The 16474-nt window shown below is 55.8% G+C and overlaps 1 protein-coding gene across 2 annotated transcripts in view; it reads right to left on the bottom strand.

Moving 5' to 3' along the window:
* The window catches only part of LOC111150665 (RCSD domain containing 1), a 61783-nt gene extending 46529 nt beyond the window's left edge, over positions 1 to 15254 (bottom strand). The window contains exon 1 of one of the 2 annotated variants that reach the window (XM_022508183.1): positions 15105 to 15254. In XM_022508183.1, the coding sequence (XP_022363891.1) occupies positions 15105 to 15110 (6 nt within the window). In that variant the 5' untranslated portion in view covers positions 15111 to 15254. Of the gene's footprint in view, positions 1 to 3149; positions 3261 to 15104 lie in introns of those variants that run through there. The other variant, XM_022508182.1, reaches the window with a different exon arrangement.
* Between the last annotated feature and the right edge of the window lie 1220 nt (positions 15255 to 16474).

The raw sequence follows: 16474 nt of genomic DNA, 5'->3' as shown, positions 1-16474 counted from the left end.
CCCCGCCGTGGCTGAGCGTCAAATGGTGGTGACACAGAGGGGCTTTAACTCCCCCAACCTCGTCATGATGCCCAGAAACATCCAATTTACACTGAAACGTGTGAGCTCCAAATGCCTCGTGGTCAGGACCGTGAGTTAAGTGCCTCTGCAGAGGAATCCTCACGTGGCCACGACCAAGCCTGACGGAGGGGTCTCGCGTGGTCAGCCACTTCACACACTCCCCTCTCTCCCACCGCAGCGTCCCCAGCGTCCCCAGGGTGGACGTCCTTCTGGCAGAGGCTCCCCATCTCCTCTGAGCTCAGGTGTTACCTCCTCTGGGAAACCTCTCCCCCTGCAGGTCACACCCACGTCACTGTCCTGCTACCCTTCTGACTTCCTTACCAGGCTGCAAGCTCCTTGCGGGCAGGGCCCAAGTTTTCCTCCCTTCTGTGGGCAGAGTTTCTGGCCCAGAACCTGACAGAGTGGGCACTCACTAAATATTTATGAAGCAGACAACGGCGTGTCTCTCCTCCCTAACCCAGACCACTCTCGTCTGTGACCCTGAGGGATCTCCTAGGAGCAAGTCCGCAGCGCCCAAGAGGGTATCCTGCCTTGTTCTTGCTGGGGGGTGGAGGAGGGAAGGGGGAAGGTCTTGCCCACTCGGCTCTGCCTCCCCTCGCTAGTGTGCAATTTCCCCCCAACAGCAGCTGCTGCCGCAGGAAGTACCACATTGCTTCATTTCCCACGGTGCCCGCAACCCTTCCTGCCCTCTCCTGCCCCTCCCTGCTGGTGGAGGAGGACCCACAGGAGAACCTGGGAGGACAGAGCTCAGCACCACAGGTCGCTCTCAGCTCACGTTCCCTTCCAGGCACATCTCACTGAGCCCACAGTTTGTGCCCACAGGCACAGCAAGGCTTTAAGGAAGGAAGGAAGGATGGGACCAATTTGGCCACATTTACCAAGAACCATAAAAACAGTCATATTCTTTGACCTAATAATTCCACTGCTGGGAACGGCTTCCAAAGAAATGATTCAAAAGAACAGCAAAAAAGATACGTGTACTGTTTATGGCTCTGTTATTTACAATAAGGAGAAAGTGAAAGCAAATGCTGTGTCCCAAAGTAGAAAAAGAACTAAATAAGTTATGGAATATTTGTGTAACAGGACACCATTCAAATATTTAAAATGAAAACAGGACTATGTCAAACAGGAATACTGTCTTGGGAATTACAGTAAGAGAGAAGATACAAACTTGCACATACACTGATGACAATTTTGTAAACACTACATATGTGGCAGAAAGTAATAGAGGCACACAAAGCTGGAAGTAGCTGCATTACGTGGAATCGTCTTTCCCAGCTTCTTTTTAATGATAAAGGAGATTCACACTGAGGCTCAGAAACGTGCAAGAAAAATAAAGGGAAAACAGTTGTGTCAGGATGACGAATTTTTATGATTTTCCCTGAAGATGCATAGTATTAGTTTAATAATAATAAAATAGCATTTTAAAGCTAAGGCAAATACCCTGAACACAAAGTCCTAGGGTTGTCTAAGAGAATTTTTTGTTAATTGTGGTCTTAGCTTCATTTTACAAATTATAACCAGAACATCCGTAATTCAGACCTTCCCTATGTGTGGCTGGAGGTCTGCAGATGCTCTGGTGTGGAGCCTGTAAGCCTGATTGCCACTAAAAGCAACTCAAAGACCTTTGCTCAGTGGATAAAGAATTCTGACCCCTCTCCCTCCTCTCTCTCCATATGGACTACCACAGTCCACGTCCCCTGGCCTCCCTTCCTTGAGCGTGAGAGATGGCCAGGGGAAAGGAGATGGGAAGATGGGATCCCACCAAGGAGAGACCTAGGGAGGCTGCCTGTGCAGGGAGAAGACTGCAGGTCCTGCACTGGTGGGGTCAGAGGCAGAGCTGGGACGGAGTCCTTCTTTTCCCGAGTGTTATTCTGTGTGACGGGTATGGTGGGTTCAGACTCCCCACCCTGGGCACGCACACTGCCGTGCTCCTTCACTGTCCTTACGTCTCCTGGTGCCCCTCACTGGTGAGGGGTGTCCAAGGCCTTGTCCTTGGCCTGACTCTCTCCAGCAGTGGCCCTCGTCCCCTCTGTGCAGAGACCACTTCCGTGCAGGTGGCCGCTGAGCCGCTCCACCCCAAGCCCCTCCGAGCTCCAGACTGGATTCCCTGCCGATTCGGCCAAGGCCTCCACGGACAGGCAGCCTCTCTGGCCCAAACCACCATGGTTCTCGTTCCTGCTGGCTGACGGAAAGTGAGCTCACTGTGCACCGTGCACACTCTCCTCTCCCGCTGCTGCCCCCCACCCCGCCCCGCCCTGCAGCCTCCAACCAAACACCGACACTGGGATCCCTCCCTCAGTTGATCCCACAGCTTCTTCTCCTCTCCCATCTCAAGGCCATCTTCTGTGGGTGCTTTGGCCCCTCGATGGTACTCCGGCCTCTAGAGTCTACCCATCCAACCCCTCCGACCCCATGCCCTGGGACCAGATGAATGGCCTTCCGGAGCCCCCTGACCCCGGGAGCCCCTCTCTCCTGGGACTTCATTTCCCATAGAAAAACGCCACATCACCAACGCCATCTTTCTAGGCAGAGCACCTGGTTTCATCCTTTCTGCCTCCACCCTACCTCTCCCCATTCCCGTGTACACGCACACATTCTTGCACGCACATTCCACGTGCACGTACACGTGCATGCATGTTAGCACTCACAAGCCTGTAGGCACGTATAGTCCATGTGCACGCACACCTATACACTTTTGCACGCACATCCCCATGTGCACATGCACACACGCCGCCTCTCTGCACGTACACGTGTATGCACATTCACACGTGTCCCCCATGTGCACAAATACGTGTACCCACATATGCTTGCACGCTCCCTGTGTGCACGCACACGTGCATGAACATATGTTCACACACCCCTCTGTACGTGCACACATGTGTACACATGTATGTTCACATGTCCCCTCTGTGTGCACATACACACGTGTGCACATATGCTCGCACGCCCCTCGGCGCACACACACACATGCACGTATGCTTGCGCGCCCCCTCCGTGTGCACATGCATACATGTCACCTCCGCACAGACAAGTGTATGCCCATTTGCACACGCGCCCCCTCTGTGTGCACGTACGCAAATACGCACCTTTGCATGCACACCCACTCCCTTAAGAGACCGTCCATTTCGGTCACTTCGAACGCTTGGCGTCGCTGGTGCACGTCCGTCATCCCTTCTCCTCATCACTTAGCCTCTCCCCACCGTTGCTTCTCCGCCTCTGCACCCTGCCACCTGTTTTGACAAACCGTCCTGGTGTTCAGGGTCCACTCTGAAGTCACCCTCCCACAAAGCCGTCTCCAGCTGGACCCCTTGAGGAAGCTCCCCCTGGAGAAGGTCCTCCAGCACCCGGGCCTCGTTGCTTCCGTAACAGCCTGTGCCCTGCCTTTCTCTGCAGACGCGTCGTGTGGCTTCCCGCGACCACGACGCACCCCGCGCTGACCGAGTACTGTCGACATCTGGACTCCCTCCGAGAACCCGACAGCAGGTTCTTCTTGCAGTGGGCCCAGCACACACACGGGACGACTGGGCAAACGAACGCGGGTGCGTAAGCCCGGCTCTCCCCGAGCGCCGCACGCCCTTTTCCTAAAGCCGAGCAGAGGACTCTACATGCGTCCCTGTTTAATTTCATTAGGTTGGTTTTGGCCCAGCTTCCCACCCCATATAAATAATTTTGAACTTGAATATGTCACGTAGCGTATTAACTATCCTGGCTGTGGGTCATCTGGATTCTTTCTGTTTTTCATCCCAGTCATTAACAAAAGTGTGTAACAAGCCAGGGCTAAGGACAGAGCCTGTGGCCCGTCCCTGGAGATACCCCTCAGGAAAGACCTGAGAGGGCAAAGTGCAGCTCACTACGCTTCGGGCAAGGTAGCTCATTCTGCTCTGAATTCTTCTTGCCAAAAAATCCTTCCTAAGACAAGTAACGAAACTGTCTGAAAAATCAGAATGCCCTGGTTGGTTGGCATGCGAAAGCCCTCAATTCCTCCAGCCTGGCCAGCAGCTCGGGACCGATGTCAGCTGAGATGAACATCAGCTCCAAACTCTCCCGTCCCTGCGGCCGTCCTAGCAGTCTCCGGCTCCCACATCCCATGCTGGTCAGCAACCCGGCAGGGGCGCCCCGTGTGGGTGGGAAAGGTGAGGACGGTCCGGGTCTGGGAAGAGATCCGCAAGGTCAGTGGGAGGGAGGGGGTGGTGGCAACTGTGCCGTCCGACTCTCCGCTTACCCTCTGCTCCCTCCTCATTTCACTCGCTGCTCCATCAGGATGAACCCACACAACACGTTTGCTTCCCCTCCCTTCTCCTCCCTTTCTCTGAAACGCATTTACCGGCCCTGACACTCCCTTCCTCTCGCAGGCTTTGGCCGCCCTGCGAGAAGCCTGTGGCCCGGATCTGCTGTTCCGTGCCTCAGTCACCCCCATTTCCCAGTTTCTGGTCTGGACTTACTGTTCCAGCACCGCCCTGAGGACCAGCCTCCTCCAGGAGCCCAGAAGGCTGTGCCTTGCTCACACACACTCCTGGGGGAGGACTTCACATGTCCTCCTGTCCATCTGGGCCTCAGTCAAAGCTGTGGGAAGAGCAAGGGAGGCTGTCGCCTTTTAAATGGCTATAGAAACCGACTTCTTTATTCCAGCAAACAATCATGTCACTCCCAGTACGTGCCAGGCACTGTTCTAAGCACTTGACACAAATACTTAACTCATTTAATCCTCAGAACACCCTAATCCTTTAGTACTGCTCTGATTTCCATTTTATAGATGGGAAAACCGAGGCACAGAGAGGTCACCAGCTAGTAGTAACTGGAAGAAATCAGGATTCAAAGCCAGCTGTGTGACCCTCAGGTCTGTACTCTTAACTCTTATCCATGCCGACTTTGTGCATAGCCTGCCTTCTGGTCCTCATTCAGAAGCGTGTGTTGAGAACCTACTATGCTCACTGTAGGAGAACTAGCGCCAATGATGGAGATTTCAGAGCTCATTGTTTAGTTGAAGAGCTACGGGAGAGTGCTTTAGAAAGAAAGTGTGGTAAAACTGTTTTTCTTTTTACCACTTTGTGCGTCCTCTGACCTACAGAGGAAGCCTTAGCTCTGCCATAGTCACCAGTGTCACCTTCTCGCACTCTCTCTGCCACCTCCCACTAGGCACAGAGAACACCAGAACCTTCCTCCAAAAGACCCACTCAGGGATGTCACGACTTTCCACAGTGTCCTCTTGATAAATATCAATAACGATATCGCCATGATTTTATATCCATGGGATAGTTTAAAGTTCCAGGGCAGTTTCATAATTTCTTTAAAAATCACACATGATCTTACTTCCTTCTCAAATGAGCCCTAGAAGGTAAGTAAAACGGGTCCCCATTTTACAGATGGAGACACAAGCTAGGGCCCTAAAGCGGTTACTGACTCTGAACCCGAACTCAGGTTTCGTGGTTTCTCTGTCCACATGGCAACCCTGTTGACCCGTTTCAGACGCCATGATCGGGAAAGGAAAACCCGAGGGGACAGAGGGCAGACAGCAGTCTGTTGTCTCTTCAAAATTCACCGTCTCCTTGCAGTGTCTTTGCCTTCCCTGACCTTTCCTTAAGCACAGAGGGCAGGGCTTGTATATACGGCTTATGCAAGAATTCGAATTCTGGCTGTTTTGGAAGGACATGCGGGAAAAAAGCATAGATTCCCTGTTCACTGCTGGGGTGGGGGGTACCTCCAAATCAAAAACGGTAGCTATAAGCTCTGGATGGCGCGGTCTGTGGAATTAGCTCTTCCAGTGCTAAGATGTCTGAAAAACATTAAAATTTTTTTTACTTATTTGTTCTTTGAGAAACACTGCAAACAGTTGCACCTAATGGTTGATGTTTATATCTGACTGGTGTTATCTTTCTATAGAAATGGTGCATGTTCACCCATGGCATCCCCCTCCCACCTCCCTGCCCCTCCCAGCGTGTCCCAAAGTACAGAGAAGAATTAAAATCACTGAAAACATTCTCTGTGTTTGCGAAGCAGCCTTCATGTTCATCAGGATGAATACCTCCGACCACGAGAGTTGTGTGAGTGGGTGTGAGGGGCACAGATCCAAGTTCTCCTCCACAGTCTTCACACCTTCGTCAGCCCGAAAGCCACAGTCTTCCCTCCAGACCCAGATCCACGGGCGTCTCCTCTGCAAGCCTTGTAAGACTCCTCTGGGGCACTGCCCATGTTCATGAAACTCTCCCCGCTCTCCTCATTTAGGGCACACGGGAGGGTCACCCTTCCTTCTTCCTGTGCTTGAGTGTAGCTGTGGGCTACTTCCGACCCTTCCAGGCCAGAGCCGCAGCCAGGGCAAGGCTTCCGGAACTTTCCCTCCCTCTGCGACGATAACTGACAATGCTCCATGTGGAAGCTGCCTTGTCAACCTGGGTCCCGGGGAAAGGACAGCAACGAGCAGAGCCCCCAGCCCCACTCTTCACAGACACGCTGCTGAAAACGTGTCTTTAAATACACGAATAAAGGGCGGATCAAGAATAAGGGATTTGACAGCAGAACATCAAATGAGATCGCACAAAAGGCAATTTTATAACCTTGCTAGGCACAACCCTTTCTGAAGGTGGGGATGATCCCGGATGATCTTAAGTAGCTCTGCCCAGCCTGCCAACACGGTGCTTTTCTCACGGGGAAGAGACCGGACCAGGGGGCGCCAATCCTTGGAGCCCCACGGAGACCCACTCTAGCACCCTGTGGACCCCTTCTCCCGACTGTGGCTTGGACCCACGAGGACCGTGTTTGGGACCCACCCCAATACGGGGGCTGTAGGTTACCCCAAGGGCAGGAGATCAGTCACAGGGCAGACGCATGAGTAGTCACTGGTAATTCACTCGCAGGCAGTGACAGAGACAGTGGTGTAGCCGTAGAGCCGGCAATAACCCCGGATTCCCTCTGCCAAAGCCCCAAGTCCCCTGCCCCTATGACGGACAGCAAGTCGCCTGCTGTCGTGGGCTAAGTGGTGGCCCCCAAGAAGATATGGTCACACAGGTCCGAGTCTCCGGAACCTGTGAATGTTCCCTTGTTTGGTAAAGGCTTATGGATTCGAGGTGTGGAGAGCCCCCTGGATGATCAGTGTGACTCCTGCGTCCAGTGACACACGTTCCTTAGGACAGGCACACGGAGACGGTGAAGTGAGCCTGGGGTAGAGATGCACTGTGGCCACAAGCCCAGGAAGCCAGCAGCCGCCAGGACCTAGAAGAGGCGCGGAACAACGTCTCCCCTCGAGCCTCGGTGGGGAATGTGGCCCTGGGACACCGTCAAGTATCTGGCCTCCAGCACCAGGAGGATAAATTCCTATTGTTTTAAGCCATGCAATGGCTAGCAAACTCCTCTGCCTACCCACTCGGAGGCTCGAGGTTCTCCCTGAGGGCAGCACGCTGGGATTCTGCTGCAGGCTGGGGCTCCCATTCACGTCCCCCCGAAAACACAAGGGCTTGGCACCAACCTTGGTTTTCTCCAGTTTAGACGCTCAGGGGAAGATTCAGACAGGACTGGGCAACGGGTCAGTGGCTGTCCCAGGAAGACCCCCGAGGAAGGCTAGTAGGAGTGGCACCTGCGAGGTCGGGCCTCCCAGCCTTAGCCCTGACCGTTTGCCCTCACAAGCTAGAAGGATGACAACAAAGGCCATTCCTCTCCCTGCCTGTGTCACCCCCAGAAATAAAGCTGCTTGCTAGGTAAAGCCTAGAAAATGGAGCCCCACCCAGGCCTTGGGAGAGCCTCGAGGAGACGACACACAGAAGCGGGGCCGTGAGACAGTAATGATGATTTCCACACACGGATCTACAGTGACCTGTGCAGGGGAATGTCCTGTCCGGAGGGCTGGGACGCCTGCGTCTGAGTTCCAACTTTACCACTGACTGGCTGACAGAGTGACCACTGGTGAAGCATTTACGTGTAGTCTCCTCATCTTTAAAGTGAGGGGAACTGGAGAAATCACTAACATTCCTTCTTGCTCTTGAAACTCGAAGTCTTAAAATTGCATTTTTATTTAAACTTCCTTTTTTGCCACAGACGTTTGCACTCATTTCCCCAAGCAATACAGCTGGAACCTTCCAGAAGCCTTTCAGATACGCGGGGAGGGCTCAGACGACTCTGTCAGACGTTAAGGGCCCCATGCCTTGCCACCTGGCCTCCACTGTGGGCTGGCCCTGGGCTGGAGGAGGATGGGCCGGGCCCAGGGGCCTGTGGTCTCCCTGGGAGCACACAGATGTCACGAGGGTGGCCAAAGCTTCCCCAGGGAGGAGAAAGGAGAAAACCCACCCAACAGGGTGGGTTCCAGCGTTGGCTCTCCGGGTAGTCCCTTCTAGGCGTTGGTCACATAATCATATGAAGCCCCAGCATCCTTATCTGGAAAACGGAGGGAACAGGACTTTCACTGACATCCATGTGGCTGCTCAGCAGTGGTTCTCATTATCCATGGAAACGTACCTCAAAAGCAAGCCGAGCTGGGGGCCTGGAGCCTGGGAACGTAGTTCAGAGGTGGGGCGAGGTGGGGGTGGGAGAGCTGTCCCTTTAGCTCACGTGCGTGGAGTGAACTGTGGCCGGTGGGGGTCTGGAGGGGAGGTCCTGAGGAGGCCTGCAGCCCTCTGCGGCCTGTTGTGACACATAAATTCTCGGTGACCTCTGGTGTGGGTGCTGGGCTTGTGTAACAGCAGCCACAAGGCCCGGCTTCCCGTTTCTGTTGCTGGGTTTGCAGGACCCGGCCCGGGCCGGCTGCTGCTGGGCCCACCTCAGCTTGTCCTGGCACGAGCTTTTCAGACCGGGCACAGGGTGGGCGACCACGGTGGGAGGAACGAGTGGGGCTGCGGGTAGACATGTGAATGGGACGAGGCGGCTTCTCGTGAGCACGGCTGTTCCCAGAGGCCTCTTTCTGACGAAGGCGAGCTCCCTGGGGGTGGCTTCTGGTGAGCCTCACAAACACATTCCCTCGGGGCCTGAAGCCTGTTTCAAACGGATTTCCTCAGCGCACTGCGCAGGTGCAGGCCCAAGGCTGTGCTCATCACGGGGTTGAAATCCCCGTGGTCGTGCACCCCGGGGCTGCCAGGAGGCTGCCATATTTGGGGGGCCGGGGAATCCCCAGCAGGGGAAGCAAGTTTTCTCTGGCTGCCATGAGAGAAGCTGACTTCGAACTCCTACATACCCGAGAGCTTATCAAGATAGTATCTTGTATTTTGTACATCATGTGTGCGCGTCTTATTTCCCCAAACAGAAGAGAGCTCCTTTGAGGCAGGAACTGTAACTTATATTTCTCTGGGTCCCCCATCCAGTCCCCCAACTTCAAACCCTTTATCTTGCTTTGTCCTCCAGGAACAAACTGCGGGAGTCCCCAGACACACGTGTCATCTCTTGGCCAGAGGCTTTGCTCTTGTCACGCCCTGTCTAGGATGCTCTTCCCGACTTTCTGCACTAGAACTCCTACTCATCCCTCAAGACCTCACTGAGAAAGTGCCCCTAACAGGAAGTCCTCCTGAACCTTGGGCGGGTATACCACTTGTCCTCTGTCCTTGGGAGCTCAGACCACTCAAACTCACCTGTAGGTGCTTGCCCGCTCCTAGTCCCGAGTTCTTCAAGGCCAGGCGGAGCGAGGCATTCAGCTCTGTGTCCCCAGAGCCTGGCCTCAATGCCTGTTCGCTGCAGGTCGTTAAAGCGCGAGGGGGCCCTGCCCTGTGACTTGTTAGTGGTCAGTCACAGAAGAGCCAGTCTGGGAAGGCCTGTGATTGCTACCCTGAGGCCAGGAGGGTGGCCTTGATATGGCACAGCAGTTTCTGAACGAAGGGCTGGGGACACCTGACAATGCAGAGGCTCGGCTTCGTGGTTGGAGAAAATGTCAAGTTCCAGCGTCCGTAATTTCTCCATGCTTCCTGCCTGGGGGCGCCAACATTATCCATTAAGGACGGGTTCTGATGGCCTCTCCAGAGTGTCTGCTCCCCTCCCAGGGAGCTCCTGGGGCTGGTGATTGCAGTGGTTGGAACCCCTCCTCTCAGGAAAGGATCTGGGGGGGGGTCTCACGGGCTCGGCGCTCGTTTTCCACCATTCCCAGAAGACAGGTGCCCGAAAGAAAGAAGACGGGGCGCTCACTGCCCCCCATGACCAAGGTACGAGGGCAGATCTGTTCAGGAGATGAGCTCCTGGAGCGCCCCAGCACAGTGAGGTTGATGGTGGCCACCAAGCCCAAGCCCTGTGTCCTCAGGGTCCTCGCATCCGCTTTCGCGCAGAGGGATGAACATGTCCGCATAACGCCCTGAAGGCCAGACACGAGGTGGACCCCGTTTTGGGATGAAACTATCACCTTCCTTCTTACGGCGCAGGCCACACGACCTCCCAGATGCGAGCTGCCGGCCACCAGCAGCCCCTTGTTTTCTCCCTCCCGACGTGGCGGGGCGGCCAGAGAAGGTTTCCTCCCACCCGCAGCTCTGAAATGAGTGAGCGGCGGTGGTCAAACCGCCTGCGAACCTGAAGCTATTACTAGAGGAAGGCAGGGCTGTCTTCAGATTTCTCTGGAACCCGTGGCCCTGATAAGATTACTGGGCCGCTGAGCCACCCGCGGTCCGATTTCCCACGGAACCCCTGCCCTGGCTCGCCAGAGGAGGCATGCGGATCAGGCTCTGAAACCTGACTCCATCCCAGGAATGCACACTCACCCCTCCCGGGACGGAGATGGGGCCTGGGCTGCCCCCAATTCCCTGTCACTGCAGGCCGGCGAGTGAACGGTGGCGGTTACGTGGAAGCCCGTGTTACTTTGAGGGTCCCGCTGAGCACCCGGGAGCCACACAGGAATGCCAGGGTGCTCGGGGACACCCACAAGTCCTCCGAGCTAAACCCCAGCTTCCAGACACCACGCGATCCCTAACCACCTAACCCTAACCACCCTAACCACTGATCCCTAACAACCGCTGACGGGTGGCTCCGTGAGAGGGTGGGTCCCAAAACAGCAAAGGCTGCTGGTGAAATTGGGGTAAAAAAAAACTTAATGAAATTTTAAAAAATCAGTGAAAAAGTAGGTTACAAATGGAACACATTCTGTACACAGGGACACACACGGGTCACACACACGCTCTCCGTCCCTTCCTCTCTCTCTCATCGTCAGTGATACCGATAGTCTGAGAGGAGGAAAAGACACGACAGCCCCGTAATTTCTGCGTCACATTCACACACAAGGTTCAGCATGAATAAACTCTCCATGAACAGATGAGGAACAAAAGATATCTGGACACGACCGGGCGTAGCCTCAGAGGAAAGGGATCATTAGCTGTCCCCATCCAAACTAGAAATTAATGATCTGTTCAGTGGCAAGAAAGTTCAGTCCTCACAGACGTTCACCTAAATAGCAGACACGTGGTTGTGGGACGTAAGTTTGATTTTCATGTGTCTACTAGTCACCGAGCAAATGAAGGATTTCATCCATGAAGATTAAAATTCTTCGCCAGCTATTTCGTAGAGCCTACGATTTACAGTTGAACGACTGAGAACACTAATTTGCTTCGGGTGTCCTAAGTCTCTAGCTCTTTCTCTGCTCTACTCCTCCGGCTCCCATCCACAGCGATGGGCCCATTAGCTGCTCCAGAGAAACTCGAGTACATCGGGGGACATCTGACAGATACGGATCTGAGAAATACGGAGGCCTGTATTTCTCATGGGGCGCTGGGCATTTCAAAACCAATATACCTAAACCTTGCTTTAAAAAAAAAAATCTGATCTTTTCCCCATCATTAATCAATCTCTGGTCATTCAAAAAGCATTTACTGAGTGTCTGTTGGGCCTTCCGGGGAAAGAGCCAGCTGGGCAGACAATTACCAGTCTGCCTAGTACTGGGATCCCATTTGCACAAAGTGCTCGGGAGACCGCTGCAGAGTCTGAGGGCATCTGGGAAGGCTTCCCAAGGTGGCAGCACTGGAGATGTGGACTGAGATGTCAAGGAGTTCCCTGTTTCTGGTAATTCATTTACCAAGCAAACTTTTCCTGAGAAGTGAAATGATTGTAATTGTAGGCACTGTGCCCGTCTCTGGAGACTGGAAGACCCACAGGACAGATTCCGCTTACAAAAGGCGTGTAGGCTTACGTCAAAGCTGCACTCTTCCCCTTGGTGTCTTGGGGAGCTCAACGCTTCTGGGCACCCTGTGAGCTCAAGCATGGCGGTCATTTCTGATTTCTCCTTTGACACATGCTCTTTACTCTTCCCTCTTTTCCATCCTTACTCTCTCTTGAAGGCAGAAGCTGTGTGGACACTCAGAGAAGCTTCTCAGCCTGGTTCCCTTGCTCACTCTAGGAACTGGCATTTCTGCCAGTCCATCTCTGCTTCCTCATGACCGCCATCTTACTAAAGGCCCTGTGGAGTTTCTTGCTCTCTGCAGAGTAGAACCCAGGGCCATCCACTCTCTGGCCTCGGAGGCCTGCAGCTGGCCTCTGTCTGAATTAGAAAAAGGCACCCCTTTGGGGGCACAGCTAGACAAGGAGACTTTGTATGAAGAAAAAGTAACCCTTTCGTCCAGATGGCTTGGATTCCAGCTCCCACTCACCCACTTGGCCAGCATCCACTAACTTGGAGGCCCTGTGGTTTTATCTTATTACTTTCATTTTTTTCCCTCGATGCTTCCCTACCTTCCTCTCCAGCCAACTGGCCTACTTTCCTGAACAAAGCTGGCATGCTCTCCCTGTACCCATTCCTTGCCTTCTCCTCACCACCCACCTTTCTTTTATGGCTTCTGCCAGGTCTCACCTCAAAACACCAGAATACTTATGATGGGCGGTAGTCATTCGTCTGGCACTCACGCATTTGAAAACACATACAGGACAGGATCTGGTAAGTCTCATTTGGCCTACCGCACTGTGAGCTTTTGAAAGATATCTTTATCTTGTTTATTCCAGAGGGCTTAATGAGGGCTGAAGTAATGACTGATATCGGTAACAGTGACTTTAAAAAAAAAAAAAAGAACAGAGTTCCCGAAGACTTGCAAGAGGTAGGTTAGCTCTAGAGAGCGAATGTTGAGTAAGACTTGTTGATATGGCTTGAATTCCTCATACTGAGAAGTCATACAAGTCAGTCTCTCCCCAAACAGAGAGGTGCCCTCTTGCCTCAAAAGTGGGTTTCATCTCCCAAAAGAGAGGTTTGCTCTGAGGTTTGTCAGGAGTTCCCCAATCCCACTCCCGCATATCATGTCCCACCAGAAAAAGTCTACTTCCTGGCTATGAATCCTCACTTCCCCAGCCTCTCAGTTTCCTCTTCCTTTTCCAGAGCTAGGGGCTGCAGCTGCTTTTTCAGTCGTTTTGACAAAGAAACTTCAAAAGCAGTCACTGCTAATCAGCAATCCGTGCCCCTCGGCAAACCCAGCGCAAGGCACAGGCTTCCTGGCTGACTGAGCAATTCCCTCCCAGCCCCCGGCTTGGGAAAACCCCCCAGCAGCCACGACCCGCTCCCTTTGTAGACCGGAGGGCCTTGCCTTTCCCCGGCCCCAAGCCACACAGGAAGTCGCTCAGGTGACAGTTCAGGGCCTCTGCCACACACCATTCCTTCCTCAGCTGAGAGAGAACCTGAGAGAACGGCAGGGCCATTGTCTTCCCAGAACAAAGTTCACACTCGAATTTGGCCCCCAAGCAGCAACAGGCTTTTAAGCCTAAGGCTTGCTTTGCTCTTATTCCCAGTCCATTTCTGCAAGGTATCAGACGGGTCCTATGTCATACCCAACCTCTAGCCTAGGGCCTGAGGCCTCCTGTACTCTCCCAGAGGAGGGAACCCACTTCTCAAGCCACTGCTTTAGGAGCCTTCATTCACCTGCCCCCTCCCCCCACAAGCTGGGCGCCCCACTCCGGGCCATCTCCCTCCTCCGCCCCAAAGCTGTAGCCAGCGGGGAGAATCCTGATGCTAGCGCTTGGAGGGTCTTTGAGCAGGCCGGGAAGCCACCTGCGGAGCTTTGCCTTGTGGGCCGCCTGCGCCCTTCCCCAGCCCTGATCTGCACGAGCTTCCCCGGCTTATCAGTGTTTCTCTGGAGGGCGGATCCCACACTCTAGGGGCACCCTGAAGACGACCCTGCTCCTCGAAGACAACCAGTGCAGCGGGATGTCTGAGTGCAGGGTGCCTGCTCAGGACAGACCCAGAGCCCTGCAGAGTCACAGGGCTTCACAGGCCCAGCCGGGGTCATGGCTCAGGAGAGCCAGCCAGGCCTCCCGGGCTGCAGAGCCTGGAGCGGGACCGGAAGGACACGGAGTCGTGACTGCTGCGGCTACAGCCCCCGGAGCAACGGTCTTCCTCTGGATTGTGGGTGGGAGTCACCCAAGCAGCTGCCGAACCTTTGCGCCTTCTCCTTCCGTCTGTTTCCAAAGTCCCTCCCGTGAAGACCAGCTCAGGGCTAGACGTCCGGTCTCCGTTTCCAGGGGAAATGGGCGGAAGCCTCAGAACGGGGAGGAGGGCGGGACAGGGGAGCACACCAGGCGCCCCTCCACTGGGGGGACGCCCGCACCCCACGGAGGCGGGAGCAGCACCAGGACGGAGCCGGGCGGGGAAGCGGGGCGGGGGGGGGGCTCACCCCGGGGCGCCCCGCAGATGCGGCCCTAACCCTCGCGGCGGCCCGGCTGGGGAGGCAGGGGCTGACCAGACGCGGGGCCGGCTGCCCACGAGCCGAGCCTTCCCAGAGGTCCGGAAGATGTGGCGGACAGAGAGCGCTCGGGAAGCGGGAGGGCTGTCCTAAAGGTCACTCCTCAGTCGGGAGGGAAGCCCGGAGCCCGGCCCAGCAGCGCCCGCGGCGCCCGCGGCGCCCGTTCTGCTTCTCGCTCAGCGCCCGCCTCTTCAGACCCGGGGTTTCTGCTTCGCCGCGGTTTCTTTTTCTTTTTTTGGCCCCGCATGTTTGCCCGCGCGCGGACTCACTTTCTAACTCGGGGGCGCAGAGGTCCTGAGGCCAACACCTGGCGCGCCCGCGGCCCCTACCCCGCGCGCCCTCCGGCCCGGCGCGGTGGGGTCGGGGCTGGGGTCGCGGGCGGCCGGAGCCCCGCAGCTGCGCCCCCGCGCGCCCGCCGCCCCCGCGCGCGCGCCGTACCTCCATGGCCTCCAGGTGCCTGTTCCGCGGCGGCCGCGCTCGCTGTGCGCTCCGCTCCGCGCCCCGGGCCCGGCTGGGTGAGGGGCGGTGGCGCGCGGCTGCCTGGCTCGGGACTGCGGGCGGCCCGGCCCTGCGCGAGAGCACGAGGAAGGGGGAGGCCGCGGGAGGGGGAAGGGGTGGGGAGCGGGGGAGGGAGGCCGGCGATCGGGGTTTAAATTTAGACACAAATCTAAACAGATACTGTCCCCTCCCAGGGCAGGACTCGAGCGAGGGAGTCACGACTCCATTCATCTGCCCAAACATGGGGATGGGACGGGCGTCTGCCCCGCGCCCGCGGAAGTTTCTGCGGGACCCTGGGGTCGGCCCCGTCGCCGCCCTTCCCCACCTCGCCCGCCCGCTAAAATGCGGTTGTCCTGCCCTCAGCGTCAACGCCGCTCTTCCATTCTCGAAATCTGCCTCTTTCCTCTTTCCCTCCTTGACGTGCGTCCTCCTCGATTTCTTTCCTCGTGCGAAAGACACGGTGGCGTTCAGGTCACACCCGGGGTTCCGAGCATCCTTGCGTGGGAGTGGGAGACCCCGCATGCGGCTGCCTCTCTCGCGGCCCCAGGCGGGAGCTCTTGCCACCGAGCCTCCAGCGCTCAGCGTGGGACCCACGGGACCCCCCTTTCCTATTTTTCATCCCTTATCCTTTCCACGTGCACGGTCGCGTTTGCAGGAAACACCTCTCATTCCGTCCGTCTCTCGTCTGTGTGCCGGGCGAGGGGGCACAAGGACTCCAAGCAAGGATTTTCACGTTCCTTGTAGCATTACATCTTTTTCTCTCCCCCTGATTTGATGGATGCATTGGAATCTGTGGGAATTTCAGCTCCCACAAGCTGCTCGCTAAAGGGCCTTTTCGCCAGTTCCTATTAAGTAGAGTAAAGGGCGGGACCCTGAACATCCCATTCCAGATTCCCGTAAGACCCAGCACAGCAGCCCTCCCCCAGGGCTGTCCCAGCAGAGGCTGAAGAACAGGAGGAGGCTGCGAGGGAGGGGCCCGTGCAGGACCTGGAATCTGCAGGAGGTTCTTTCTCTGCTCCCAGCATGTGTACTGGCCACCAGCTCTAAGTGCCCCTTCTGGATCCCCTCTCCCCACCCCCAGGACGGAGAGAAGAGGGGGAGATGCGTGCAAGGACTGTGAATGGAAGGGGACTGGCTGGCAGGGAGAGACGCCTCGGTGTCCCGCAGCGTTGGCCAGCCCTGCTCTCATCCCCAAGGCCTCACCCAAGGTCGCACCCAACAGGGAGGGTGAACAGTGTCAGAGAGCAACAGCAGGGTGGGCGACAGTGAGCCCTGTTAGGGAAACCTAGGGAGAATCCCGGAAAGCAAAC

Source organism: Enhydra lutris, unplaced genomic scaffold (assembly GCF_002288905.1).
Source record: "Enhydra lutris kenyoni isolate GAN:26980312 unplaced genomic scaffold, ASM228890v2 scaffoldscaffold24, whole genome shotgun sequence".
Taxonomy (NCBI): domain Eukaryota; kingdom Metazoa; phylum Chordata; class Mammalia; order Carnivora; family Mustelidae; genus Enhydra; species Enhydra lutris.
This window is presented reverse-complemented; position numbering and strand designations above follow the sequence as displayed.